The following is a 13,944-nucleotide window of genomic DNA, read 5'->3' as shown; positions in this document are numbered from 1 at the left end:
TCTTTGCCCGGGCTGGCTTTGAACTGCAGATTTCAGATCAATGAGTCTTACAAGAGGCCACTTTACTCCAATTAAAAGCAGCAAGGTGGTTCACACAGAAGTAGTTTTTAAGCATGCTCTTACCTGGAACTTATTAAGGGCCAGTTTTAGATCTTGATAAACTTGTAGGAATCACCTGTGCTTTTCTGTGGGTCTGCTGGAAACTGTTACAAAAAACCTACAAAGAAACTGGAATGGCAATTAAACACTTTTTGCAATAATCATTTAGGACAATTTTACTTCCAAATTTCTTATCTAGAAATGTATTCTTGATTTCCAAAGTCTTTTTACTAAACTCTGCATTAACACTAACACTTTAGCTTTTATCTGCATTGGAAAAACTCTGAAGCTTACAGGCATTCTGAAACCAGGTGCCACCCTTTGCCTCTAGGCTGCTTGTTTTAAAAGAGCCTCTTTTTTTTTTTGTTCTTTTCTTCCAGTTACCGAATGGCATGAAGACCTTTGAGCTCAAATGACAATTTTTCCTTAATGAAAGAATTACAATTACAAAATTAGAAATACTTATCCATTTAGCTTTCAATAAATTAGTGAGAAACGTTAGCCCATTTTGCCATTTCTTCCTACATACATAGAGTTAATGAGAGTTTACTTCTATCCCCATTATTTTAGTATATATCCTTTAAAATCCAAATTACAAAAATAGCATAGGAATCGAATCACATCAGATAAATAAACTTTTTAACCATTTAAAACCTTTTCCAATTCTTTGTACCTCTCAAGGGGCAGTTTTAGAAATTCCAGTCAAAACATTCATTTTTATCGCTAGGTTTCCAATGTTCACTTGGAAACAAAGACGAAAGAAAGCCCTCTATTGGCTCCATCCTGACTCCATAGGGCTTGATGAATTCACTCCAGCTTGCCCTTTGTTAAATCAAGTCTTAATGTATTAAGATACCCACTTTTTTTTGACTGCTAATTAAAGAACCCTGAGAAATCCTTTTTTAACTCTAGTTCCTGTTTTTTTTTAAAAACTATGCACTAATCTTTTAAAACATTTGGTAATGCCCAAACTTGATGACCATTTGAATTTAAACTTGAACTCACTCAATTTTACATCATACTAACAGTCTTGAACATGTTCACACTCACACATGCACACACATACATATTCAAAAGATCTTAAAGCACGTAAAATAAACATCAGCCGTACATTTTCCAGTGTCATTCTTACTCCTTCAACACCCAAATTTTAAGACAAAACCTTTAACAAATGATTTTAGCATTCTCCAGCCTCATTTTCCAGGGCTTGATAGTCTTCGTAAACATTTTAGCACACCAAATAATTTTCTGCTTAAGAAGGCTGGGTGGGGGACCCCAGAGTTCTTTTTGTGGACACTCACACTCTGATTGTGAACTGTCGCCTGTACATCTTATGTAGGTTTGACACAGAAGAGACTGTCAGAATCACAAACAACACAGACGACAGCGCTGTGTGGTGGGGTCACTCCCCACCGCCTGCCCGGTGGCTTGGGTTGGCCCCACATCTGCCCCAGTCGGCAGCTGCAGGTCAGGACTCGGGGCTGACACATCGGTGTCCTGGGCTGCTGGTGCCAGTGAGTTGACTGGGCGGGACCCTCCGGAGGGGAGGACACAGCTGAAACATTTTCCTCAGCGTCCTCTTGTAGAGTTAACTGGGGTGGGGCGTATGGAGGGGGAAACATTTCCTCCTCCGTGCTTCCTCCCTGGAGGACAGGTGGGTACAATTTCTTCTCTTCCTTCTTGGTTTCTCTTGTCTGGATGGCCCGAATGAGGTTGCAAAGTCCTGATCTTACCTATGTCAAAGCTCCCCTCAGGTGGCCAATTAGCTCCCTCAAAGGTGGGCCATTCTGACTTGCACAGGGTGATCCACTTTTCCTCCTTAAGGGCCACACCTTGGTTCTGAGCTATCTCCTTGACCTCCCTCCAGTTAGCTAGGGTCAAATCTAGGGGGCTAGATGGAGGTCCCCAAGATAGAACGTTACCCATAGCTCTGATCAGATGTTCAGTCCAAAAGGCTACAAAAAACAAAACAATAAATACAAAAGGAGGAAAACACACAGGCCTGAGAAAAAGAAAAGCTACGAGTTGGAGATCTCCCAAGTTGGCCCATGACCTCCTGCAAGGGTGCAGAAGGAGTAGACCCAAGTTGGCCCACAACCTCCTGCAAGGGTGCAGAAGGAGTGGACCCAAGTTCAAGGCGGGGTTCCAGGGGTCCCCCTTCAAGTGTGGACAGTCTGGGGCGTCCCCCAGTGTCCCCAGGATTGCTGAGTAAGCACGTCCGCTTCGATAACCCCTTCAAGAAATACGAGTCGGAAAGGCTGTCCTCAAAAAGGAAGCAAAGCAGACAAACAGACAAACAGACAAATTACAGGACAAGACAAATGAACAGCGCTGTTTTCTTACCTTCGGAGTCTGGGGTCTTGGGGGTCTCTGGGGCTATCCTGGACGAGCCCCCAACTGTTATGCCAAGTTGCGAGAAGACCACCAAGAAGGCCACCGAGACTCAGACATTCCAAAATGCAAAAACAAGGCTTTATTCAGGCGAGCTGCAACTCAGGCCTCGTCCTACCCACCAACACAGCGGAGGTTGGGAGGAAGCCCCGAGCTGTGATTGCACAGGGCTCATAAAGGCAAAAAACAAAGTTACAGCCATCAGATGTTCAAGCAAGCAGGATTAGGACACGGGTACAAATCTGATTGGCTCAGGGCTCAAGGCATTTTGGGGGCGGTTAGAGTTCTTGACCGGCTGGGCCCTAATAAGCTTGTCCTGGGTTTGCTCACAGGGCCTGCTTATCTCAGGTTCGTGTGGTAAAGTGGGGCCTGACTTCAAAATGGCTTTAGTCTGGCTCTTCAAAAGAAATTGTGGTTTGGTGGAAAGAGCACTAGGTTCTAGCGTGAGGCCTATGGCTAGCCTATTATTCGAACCTGGGCAAACCACTTCATCTTCCTGAAACATTACCATTTGTAATGTGAAAGATGAAAATAAATGATCTTTGTAATACTTCTTTATTTTTTACGGTATGAGGGCTTGACATATATCCTGGGTACTGTGCCTAAGCTTTTTGGCTCAAGGCTGGTACTCTATCACTTGAGCAATAGCTCTAATTTTAGCTTTTTGCTGCTTAGTTACAGATAAGAATCACAGGGATTTGTTTGTCCCAACTGGTTTCAAATAGTAATTCCTATATCTCAGCCTCCTAAGTAGCTAGGATTTCAGGAGTGATTGAATTTAATGTGTCCAAAAGCAGATGTTCACTTTTCCTTCTTCCTCCAAACTCTTTTTGACTGCTATTTTCTTACCAGGACTTTGTCTTCTATGCTCCTCGGCTGCGAATTAACAAGCGGATCTTGGCCCTTTGTATGGGGAACCATGAACTATACATGCGTCGCCGCAAGCCAGATACCATTGAGGTGCAGCAGATGAAGGCACAAGCCCGGGAGGAGAAACACCAGAAACAGATGGAGCGGTAAGTCTTACAGAGTTGAGATGAGGGCCAGTATTTGGCTAATTCAGCTTCTCAAAGGCACTTAGCATCCATAGCATCCTCATTCCTGAGAAGCAGCCATGAGAAGCATAGAAATTCACAGGCTTATATACAAGGGAGAGGATTTCATAATAATTTCCCCATATCTTTGTCCTCATGCCATTTCTGTCCCAGTTAGGCTCCACACACATTTGTAGCCCATGAGGGCTTTGTACACATTATGCCATTTCTGTCCCAGCTAAGCTCCATACACATTTGTAGCCCATGAGGGCTTCATACACATTTGAGTCTGTATTCTGAAGGCCTTGTTATTCTAAATATAATCTGAGGCTCCACAAATATCAGCATCAACTTCAGAATTTGCTAGAAAGGTAAAATTTGAGCCCCTAGCCCAGATCTGTTGATGAGAATAGGCACCGTAAAATCCCAAGTGAAGCCAAGTGCTGGTGGCTCATGGCTATAATCCTAGTTACTAAGGAAGCAGAGGTCTGAGGATCCAAGTTAGAAATCAGTCCAGTTAGGCAAATCTTAGAGACTCTTATCTCCAGTTAACCAGCAAACAAATCAGAAGTAGAGATGTGGCTCAAGTGATACAGCCCCAATCTTGAGCAGAAAAGTTAAGGGAAAGAGCCCAGGTCCTGAGTTCAAGCCCCAGTACCCCTTACCACAAACACACAAAGGATAGAGATTAATTTTCTCTCCAGATCCAATCTTTAGTCATTAGAGAAATGCAAATATTAATGAGATACCACTTCACACTCATTAGTATGGAATAACTAATAATAAATGGAAAATAAAGGTTAATGAGGTTGGGGAGAAATTGGAAGCCAGGTATTTTGCTGATATGAAAGTCAAATTGTGGGAAATTTTTGACAAATACTCAAGAAGGTAAACATTGAATTAGTATATAATCCTGCAGTCCTACTCCTAGGTAAGTAGCAACAGAATTAAACAAATGCATCTACACTCATTCGTAGTAGCACAGTTCACAATCACTAAAAGACAGAAATAGTCCAAATGTCTATCATTGTATCAGTGGATAAAAGTTATAAATATACACAGTGGAATATGTGTTAATCTATTTTGTCTTGCTATAGAATACCTGAGGCTGAGAGTTTTATAAAGAAAATAATATTTGCTGGGTGCTGGTGACTCACACTTGTAATCCTAGCTACTCACAAGGCTGAAATCTGAAGATTATGGTTTGAAGCCAGCCTGGGTAGGAAATTGTGAAACTCTTTATCTCCAATTAGCCACCAAAAATCCAGAAGTGGAGCTGTGGCTCAAATGGTAGAACTCTAGTCTTAAGCAAAAGAAGCTCAGGGACGGTGCCCAGGCACCGAGTTCAAGCCTCAGAACTGGCATAAAAAGTTATTTTGGCACATGATTTGGGAGGTTGATAAGTCCAACATTGGGCAGCTACACTTGGTGAGAGCCCTATACTGTTTTATAATGTGGCAGGGAATATCACACAGTAGGGTTAACACTTGTGGGACTCGGGGGTAGTGCCAGGCTCACTTATACCAAGCTGGTCTCACAAGTGCTAATCCAGTTCTGAGGGACCTACCACATTCCCTTTGCATAGGCATTAATCCCTTTTGAGGGTGGTTCCCCTACTCAACCTAATCTTCTCAAACCAGACTCCGCCTCATAAATGTTTCACTACCTCTCAATGCCATTACATTGAGGGCTGAACCTACCAGAGGTTTGAGAGATAGCCATATCCAAACTGTAGTAGAATATGATTTAGCCATATATGCTACAGGTCGAGGTACCGCTCTAAAGCATTATTCTAGTGAAAGCAGTCACACAAAATGTTAAATATTATGTGATTTCATTTATATGTAATAATCTAGAATAGAAAAATGGGTAGAAATGGAATGTAATTTGGTGGTCGTCAGAGCCTAGAGTTGGGGATGGATAGAAAGTGGGGACTGGTAAATGAATATAGGGTTTTACTTTGGCATGATAAACATACTTTGGAACTAGAAAAAAGTGGCAATACATCATTGGGAATGTACTAAATGGCCATGTGATTTTAAATTACATGAATTTCACTTAATGAACTATTTGAGAAGATTCCAGGTTATTTCTATGTGGGCTAGCACTGAAGGAATGCTACTGTAGGGGGTACTCTGTTCCAAAGTGTTTAGGACCTCAGAAAACTTCTAATTTAATAAGGTGGAAATAACTTCATATGAAAATTTAGACATTAAAGTTCAAATTTATGAAGAAAAGAAAGTCTAACCAGGTGCTGGTGGCTCATGCCTCCAATCCTAGCTATTCAGGAGTGTGAGACCTGGAGAATAATAGCTTGAAGCTTATCTAGGCAGAAAAGTCTATGAGACTCTAGCTCCAATTAAGCAGCAAAATGTCAAGCTGGAGGCATGGCTCAGGTGGTAGAATACCAGGTGTGAGCAAGCAAACCAAGTGAAGCTGTGAGTTTAAATCTCAGTACCAGCGAAGAAAAAAATACCAAGATTGAAGAGTGGTTCACAGAACAGGATCTGGCAGCAACATGTCCTCTAGGGCCACACAGCCTCATAGGAGAAAGAGATGAAATACATCATACCCATGCACATGTGTATGCATGTGTGTGCACACGCGTGTGCGCACACACATAGACACAGGACTGTGCCATTTAGTCATTTCGTGTTTATTGAGCAGCGAAAAATATGAGGAAAAATATCCCTATTCTCATGAAGCTGTTCTTCCACTGGGAAGAAACAAACATAAGAAGCAAATTGTATCATCTATGAGATGAGTAAAAAGTGCTTATGCAGCCAGATGCTTGTGGCTCCTGTCTGTAATCTAGTCCTAGCTGCTCAGGAAGCTGAGATCTGAAGATCTTAGTTTGAAACCAACCTAAGCAAGAAAGTCTGTGAGGCATTAATATCCAGTTAGCTACCAAAAAATCAAAAGTAGAGTTGCGGCTCTAGTGATAGAGATCTAGCCTTGAGTAAGAAAGCTCAGGGACACCACCCAACCCCAGAGTTCAAGCCTACATACTGGCATACACACACACAAACAAGTGTGATGCAGACCCCATCCCTGTGGCTCACACCTGTAATCCTAACTAATTAAGAGGCTGCAATCTGAGGGTGATGGTTTGAAGCCAGCCCAGGCAAGGGAGCTACCCAAAATTCTAGAAATGAAGCTGTGGCTCTAGTAGAGTGCTAATTTTGAGCAAAAAAAAAAAGCTTAGGGACAGTGCCTGGGCCCTGTGTTCTATCCCTAGTGCTGGCACCAAAAACAAAAACAAAAACAAAAAACCAAAACGCTATGCAGAAAAACAACAGAAAGATGTGGAGAGGAGGTTATGTTGAGTATTCTGAAGGCTCAGCTGGGGGCTCAGCGGGGAGCGGGGGAAGACATTTAGCTAAGGGATAAGAGGACTTTCTGGGAGAGTTGCTCAAGTAAGACAAAGCAAATACTTATTCTAGAATGGCAGTAAACTCCGAGAGGAAGGAACATAGAGATTTAGAAAAGGCAAAATTAGGCTTACTCTCCAGATTTAACCATGGAGTCTGAGTGCAGAGCTGAAACTTGTCAGAGTCCCATAGGGTCTTTTTACAGATAGAGAACCTGATGACAAAGGTAAAGTTGTAGGATAACTAAGGCCACCCAGTGGTTTACTTGAATAACAAGGGGTCTGCTTTGGGTCTCCTGACTGAGGTCAAACAGATTGGATCTGCAGTATAGCAGAAAATTGGGCTCTGTTGTTAGGGCAAGGGTGTGTGAAGCAAATGGACAGTGCCCCAAGCTCACAAGCCCTGGGTGTGTTAGAATGGTAGGGACCAAAGAACCCAGGGCATCGAAATCTCCAGACTCAGTGCAGCCTTGCTGTCCTATTCACCTCTTCTATTCCTTCTCTCAGTGCTTTGCTGGAAAATGAGAAGAAGAAGCGTGAGATGGCAGAAAAGGAGAAGGAGAAGATTGAACGGGAGAAGGAAGAACTGATGGAGAGGCTGAAGCAGATCGAGGAACAGACTAAGAAAGCTCAGCAAGGTGAGTCTCAGAGTCACCATGAAGACTGGCTGTACTCTGCCTTACCCAGATCATAGAGTAGTCCAACTGTGGCCACAGACTAAATGAGGGAGATGGGGTAAGAAGCATTCCCACAGCCTTCTGCCAGCTGTGCTATGTGGTAGACTGTTCCTTCCCAGTAAGGAAGCTAATTTGCTGTCTTCATCTCTGCCCTTCACTGTCTTCTTCCTTCTTTTTATTCTGCTCAGAACTGGAAGAACAAACCCGCAGGGCTCTGGAACTTGAGCAGGAACGGAAGCGTGCTCAAAGTGAGGCTGAGAAGCTGGCCAAGGAACGTCAGGAAGCCGAAGAGGCCAAGGAGGCCCTGCTTCAGGCGTCTAGGGATCAGAAGAAGACCCAGGAACAGCTGGTAAAGCTGCACAGGAGACTGGGTTGTGAGACTTGCATTTTCTCCCTTGTTAGCCAAACCTACTTCTAACTCCCTTTACCTACAGGACTGATTCTTGCCAGAAGGTTTCCATGCCACAGATCTTATCTAAATCGTTCATGTAGAGGCAAGCTGAGCAGCTCAGGGTGGTCCAGCAACTTTTGCCAACAGTCTTTTCTAACCATTAGTTTTTACTTACTTTTATTTTTGGTGCTGATATAGGGACTTGAATTCAGAGTCTCGTGATCTTGCTTAGCTTTTTTGGCTTATGACTGGTATTTTACCACTTGAGCCACACTTCCACTTCCAGCTTTCTGTTAGTTATTGTAGATAAAAGTCTCATAGACTTTTCTGCCCAGACTCACTTTAAACCTTGATCATTTAAACCTTGATCTCGTGTAGCCAGGAATACAAGCCACTGGTGCCTGGTTTCCATTCATTTTCCTAACCTTTGGAGATCTGAACTGGTAACCTGGCAAAGAAAAGGGAAAGAGGAAGGAAGGAAGGAAGGGAGGGAGGGAGGGAGGGAGGGAGGGAGGGAGGGAGGGAGGGAGGGAGGAAGGAAGGAAGGAAGGAAAACTCACAGTTAATTGAGTATCTACTGTGGTAGGTACAGGCTAGCTACATTTCCCTTTTCTTACTTAGTTTTTTCCTAGTGACTTTGGTATTAACTCTCACATAGAATTCATGCCCAGATAAGGAAATTAGGTCTATGGGAGTTTAAAAGACTTGCCAAAGGTCAAATAATTGTGATTGGACAAGGAAGAGAAAACCTCTTTCTATCTGCATTTGAAAGAAACCATATGCAAAACCATGTGTCCATGTATTTGATAGGAGAAGAGCTAGGGTTGAGTACTCGTGTATTAATCATAGATTCCAAGTGTTCTTTGATTCAGAAGTTAAAAACCTATGGTCCCAATTTCTTTGTCTGTTATTTTACCCCCTGTTCTAGGGCCTGAACTCATAGCTTCTTGCCCTCAGTTGGATTTTTCACTTCAGGCTAGTGTTTTACAACTTAAGGCATAACTACACTTATGGCTTTTTGCTGGTTAATTGGAGATAGGAGTGTCATAGACTTTCCTGCCAAGGCTGGCTGAGGACCTCAATCCTTCGATCTTACTTAGCCTCCCGAGTAGTTTAGGATTACAGGTCTGAGCTACCCATACTTGACTTCTAATTTTTTGATATGTTCTACCCTTGTACTGTTTTGGATGGGACTAGAGAAAACTAGACTATTTCTCAGGAAGAAGTTTTCATGGGCAACTGGTCCAAAGTATAAAGGGGATATGAATAAGCTTTTTCCCTTGTTCATAGTGCCTTGTGATGCTTCAGTGTCTTTCCTTGTACTTGTCCTGAGAAGAGTCTTAGTGAAGGTCTCTGCTTCCTCAGACAGTAGGGAAATATCTACTATTCCACGCTGCAATCTCAAAAGCTTGCACTTAGTATTTAATTAACCTTTAAGTAGTTGTACAAAGAGGTTTCAGTGCAACATGTCAGTTTATGAGTACACTGCTTCTTTCTTAAGGCTCCATATGAATGCGTACTTGGCAATAATTCTTGGGAAAGGAAGAAGAGGAGATAGAGAGGTGACATGTTGTTTGTCTTCAGGAAGCCTATATTCCAGGAAGGTAGCTATAACTTACGAAGAAGTGGTAGATGTGGAAAATGGGACTGAAATGAAGTGGATTTGTTCAAAGACCATAGGACAGCAAGCATACAGGGAGCAGGAGGTCCCCTACCGGTTCTCCAGGGGAACTGGAGTATGGACACCTGGACATTGAATCCTTGCTCTCATATGCTCCCAATTTATCCATAGGCTTCAGAAATGGCAGAGCTGACAGCTCGCATCTCTCAGCTGGAAATGGCCCGGCAGAAGAAGGAGAGTGAGGCTGTGGAGTGGCAGCAGAAGGTAAGATACCATACCCAGAGCAAAGCATTGTGACCAGGAGTACTTCATACATATGTTCCAGTTCCTTCAATTACTTAGGGCTTGGATCCCTCCTGCTTCCAACCTTTGGTTATTATTTTGGTGCCAAAGTTTATTGTAAAGGTGATATACAGAGGGGTTACAGTTACATAAGTAAGGTAGTGAGTACATTTCTTTTTTTGCCAGCCCTGGGGCTTGAACTGAGGACCTGAGCACTGTCCCTGGCTTCATTTTGCTCAAGGCTAGCACTCTACCACTTGAGCCACAGCACCACTTCTGGCCTTTTCTATATGTGTAGTGCTGAGGAATCAAACCCAGGGCTTCATGTATACAAGGCAAGCACTCTACCACTATGCCATATTCCCAGCCCCAGTGCATTTCTTTCTTCTACTCCCCCATCTCCCTCCCACCTCAAGTTGCAAAATTCATTTCCAATATAGTGTCTAATAAATATCACTGTTACATTGGTTTACCCTTTGTCCCACTAGCTGGCTTCCAGGCCTGATCCTTGGTTCTCAGCTTCCTGAGTAGTTAGAATTGCAGGTGTGAGCCACAGGTGCCCAGCTGCTTCCAGCATTCATTGACAACAGGCCATATGGGAGAAAGTGCTCAGACTTTCTGAAATACTTTCCAAAATCTCCTAGTGCCTCTGGGAAGTTGTTACAATTAAGTATTAGGCAGATGAAATGATTTATATATAGTGACTGTATCTTACTGGCTGCCCCAGTGACTTGTTCTGACTGCTGGTCCTTCTTTGTCACTGGACAGGCTCAGATGGTACAGGAGGACTTGGAGAAAACCCGTGCTGAGCTGAAGACTGCCATGAGCACACCTCATGTGGCGGAGCCTGCTGAGAATGAACAGGATGAACAGGATGAGAATGGGGCAGAGGCCAGTGCTGACCTGCGGGCGGATGCAATGGCCAAGGACCGCAGCGAGGAGGAACGGACCACTGAGGCAGAGAAGAATGAACGTGTGCAGAAGCACCTGAAGGTATCCAGGCAGGGGCCCAAACATCAAGGAGGCAATGAATGACTTTAGAGCCCTTGGCATGTCCTAGACCACCATGGGGGAGGATAGGCATAGAAGTGTGTCCTAGAGCTGTCTAGGAGTCTGAGCCTCATTCATAGGAAAACTGAATTGATCAGACCCTAAATTACTTCTTGACTTGTTTTGGAATTTCTCTCTCTGCACCACTTCTCACTTCTACCTGATATGCCTGTCCCATTCAGAAAGTACCCAGTTGTTAAAATTCCTGCCTAGATTGTTGATGAATTATCATTATTATTATTATTATTAGCCAGTCCTGGGCCTTCAACTCAGGGCCTGACACTGTCCCTGGCTTCTTTTTGCTCAAGGCTAGCACTCTGCCACTTGAGCCACAGTGCCACTTCTGGCCGTTTTCTATATATATGGTGCTGAGGAATTGAACCCAGGACTTCATGTATATGAGGCAAGCACTCTTGCCACTAGGCCAAATTCCCAGCCCTGTTGATGAATTCTTTTACTCACAAGATACCCATCATCCAACTGGTGCTCTTAAGTGCTTATGTGTGCACCTGTGTACATCTGGGAGAGAGGAGGGAGAGAAAGAAAGGACTAGGAAACAATTAAATGAGAAATTAAATGAGAGAACACCACTAACACCTGCATCCCCTTGTATTCCCCCAGGCCCTCACCTCTGAGCTGGCCAATGCTCGTGATGAGTCCAAGAAGACTGCCAATGACATGATCCATGCTGAGAACATGCGGCTTGGCCGAGACAAATACAAGACTCTGCGCCAGATCCGGCAGGGCAATACCAAGCAGCGCATTGATGAGTTTGAGTCCATGTAATGGGTATCTGCCCAGCCTCTAGGGACCCCTCCTCCCTTCATCCTTGCCCCACACTCCTGTACCTTTACCTAACTCACACTGTGCTGGAGCCACTAACTAGAGCAGCCCTGGAATCATGCCAAGCATTCCATGCAGCCATGGGACCAAACATAGCTCCCTTGTCCCCCACTCACTTCCCTGGGTGGACAAATGGCCTACTATGATGCCACTGGGACCCACTTTTCCTCCTGTCTTATTTAATCTAGTTTGATAGAATAGATCTCTTCCCCAAGTCAGATTTGACAAATACACTCCCATGCTTACATGGTCCTTATAGGAGTTAAGTGTGGAATGGGTTGAAAGCTAGCTTCCCTTTCCTGCCATATCACTGCCTTCCCCTTTCAAGTCCTGTGATTTGCAAGATCCAAGTATTACAGGGTTTAGGGAAGGAGACAAGGCCCTGGCAATCTGCTCTAGTATATCAACAAACCTAGGATTTGGCCTCCCAGTGCCCATCTCTTTAAGAGTTGATGTTGGCTTTGTGATGATTGGAGGATAAAGACATTTTTAGTCATTCCTGTTTCTACCTCCCAGATTGGGCCTCTTACAAGCTCAGTCCCAATAAGCCTTCTCCCTGAATTCAGGGACTCAGTTTCTTTCCAGGGTGGGATGGGGGAGATGATGCCTTGCCTTCAAGAGGTTTCAGGAACATCCTAGAAGGCCATTGGCCCTCTGTTCAGTCAAGGCTGTGTAAGAGATCCTGCCCCTCTGCCTTAAGGGAACCTAGGCTTGTCTCAAGTGAGCTTATATGGGCAGAGGTATATACCTTTTTTAAATTCCAGGTCCATGGTTCCTTCTCTAGATTTGTTGTTGTCCCTTCCTTCCCAAGTTTCCTAGAGCTGGAATAGCAGAGATAAATACTTCGAAGCTCAGCAAGCCTTACTCACAGCTCTTGCCAAAAAGGAGGAAATATTCATACTTGGCTTCAGTATTTTTCCTGCCAGGATTTCTAGTCCACTTCAGAGCCACTTGAGTTACAGCTCCTGCTTCATAGCTGCGTGGGCCTTGGTATGGTGACTTCTAGATCTTGAGTCTAATAGGCTGTATTGGGGAGTGGGAAGAAGAAGCTGTGTGTAGCAAGAGTAGCTCTTACCTCTCGTCCCACAGTTTACTTATTACTCAACCCTCTCAGGTGTCCAATATTCCCTGTCCAACACCCCCAGGTCCCAAGTGGTGACTGGGCCCTGCCTCTGACAAGCCTCTAACCCAGGTCTTGTTACCAGCTGTGTTGTCCCTTGGAACTATAGATCAGAGAGCTTCTGGGGATTCTGGCCTGGTCCCTTCCACACCTCCATGTCTTGCACTCAACCCAGGAGTATCCTCTTCGCCCCATCTCTTGTGTGCTCTTTTTCTTTCTATCAGTATTATATAACGTAATAATTTCTAACTCAATATTGATTTCTGTCTTTCTTGCTAATGCACTATTAGAGATACTAGTCTTGGGGCAGGATCTTTTTTTTGGCCTCATTCCTTTATTTACCCTCCACACCTCAGAAGCATATACTGTATTATGAAAGGATATTTTGCCAGAAACATTAAAAAAGCTTTCAGTATTAGTGATGTTACCTGTCACTATAGGTCATGCAATCCAGTTTTTTAAAGAACTTAGTATTTGGTTGTATTGTTTCTGTTTGCCTTCTCCCCAGGGTTCAGTCCCCATGGACTGTCCTATTCCTAGGCAGTGTTCCTAGCCCAGAAGTTCCCTCAACCTTCCTCACCCTCCCATCACCACTTAATCTTGGGGAGTCTTGTACGCATTGCTGTGAATTATAGTGACACTTACTTGGTGATGTGCCCTGTATCAGCTAAATTCAGACCTGTAATTGTGGGGCAACCTAGCTCCCCGAAGGGCAGTAAACTACCCCCAGGGAGGTTGGGGAGAAAAGTTAGATTTTATATTCAGTTTTTTGTGTGTATTTTTGGGTTTAAAAAAAATGTTTTGGAGGGGTTTATGCTCAACCCATGTTCTATTTCAGTGCCAATAAAATTTAGGGAGACTTCACTGTGACTCAATTTTCTTTCCTGTGGCATGGGTGGGTGTCTGTAAGGTATTTCATTGTAATCACCTCTGTAAACCACATTGGCATCCTTTATTTGCTTCACCCTCACTTTAGCTCTGTGGAGAGGAAGGGTAGAACTATCCCCATTTTAATAGGAGGGGATAAGTTCAAAAGAAAGCAGGATAGGGGTTGATGGTATGGCCC

At 43.9% G+C, this 13,944-nt stretch overlaps 1 protein-coding gene across 1 annotated transcript in view; it reads left to right on the top strand.

The window, feature by feature from the left end:
* Positions 1–13,742, top strand: part of Msn (moesin) — a 94,145-nt gene extending 80,403 nt beyond the window's left edge. The window contains exons 8-13 of the mRNA XM_048336825.1: positions 3,343–3,506; positions 7,402–7,532; positions 7,760–7,920; positions 9,755–9,847; positions 10,634–10,858; positions 11,537–13,742. Of these exons, the coding sequence (XP_048192782.1) occupies positions 3,343–3,506; positions 7,402–7,532; positions 7,760–7,920; positions 9,755–9,847; positions 10,634–10,858; positions 11,537–11,701 (939 nt within the window). The 3' untranslated portion in view covers positions 11,702–13,742. The remainder of the gene's footprint in view (positions 1–3,342; positions 3,507–7,401; positions 7,533–7,759; positions 7,921–9,754; positions 9,848–10,633; positions 10,859–11,536) is intronic.
* The last annotated feature ends 202 nt before the right edge of the window (positions 13,743–13,944 follow it).

Source organism: Perognathus longimembris, chromosome 28, assembly GCF_023159225.1.
Source record: "Perognathus longimembris pacificus isolate PPM17 chromosome 28, ASM2315922v1, whole genome shotgun sequence".
Lineage (NCBI taxonomy): Eukaryota > Metazoa > Chordata > Mammalia > Rodentia > Heteromyidae > Perognathus > Perognathus longimembris.
This window is presented reverse-complemented; position numbering and strand designations above follow the sequence as displayed.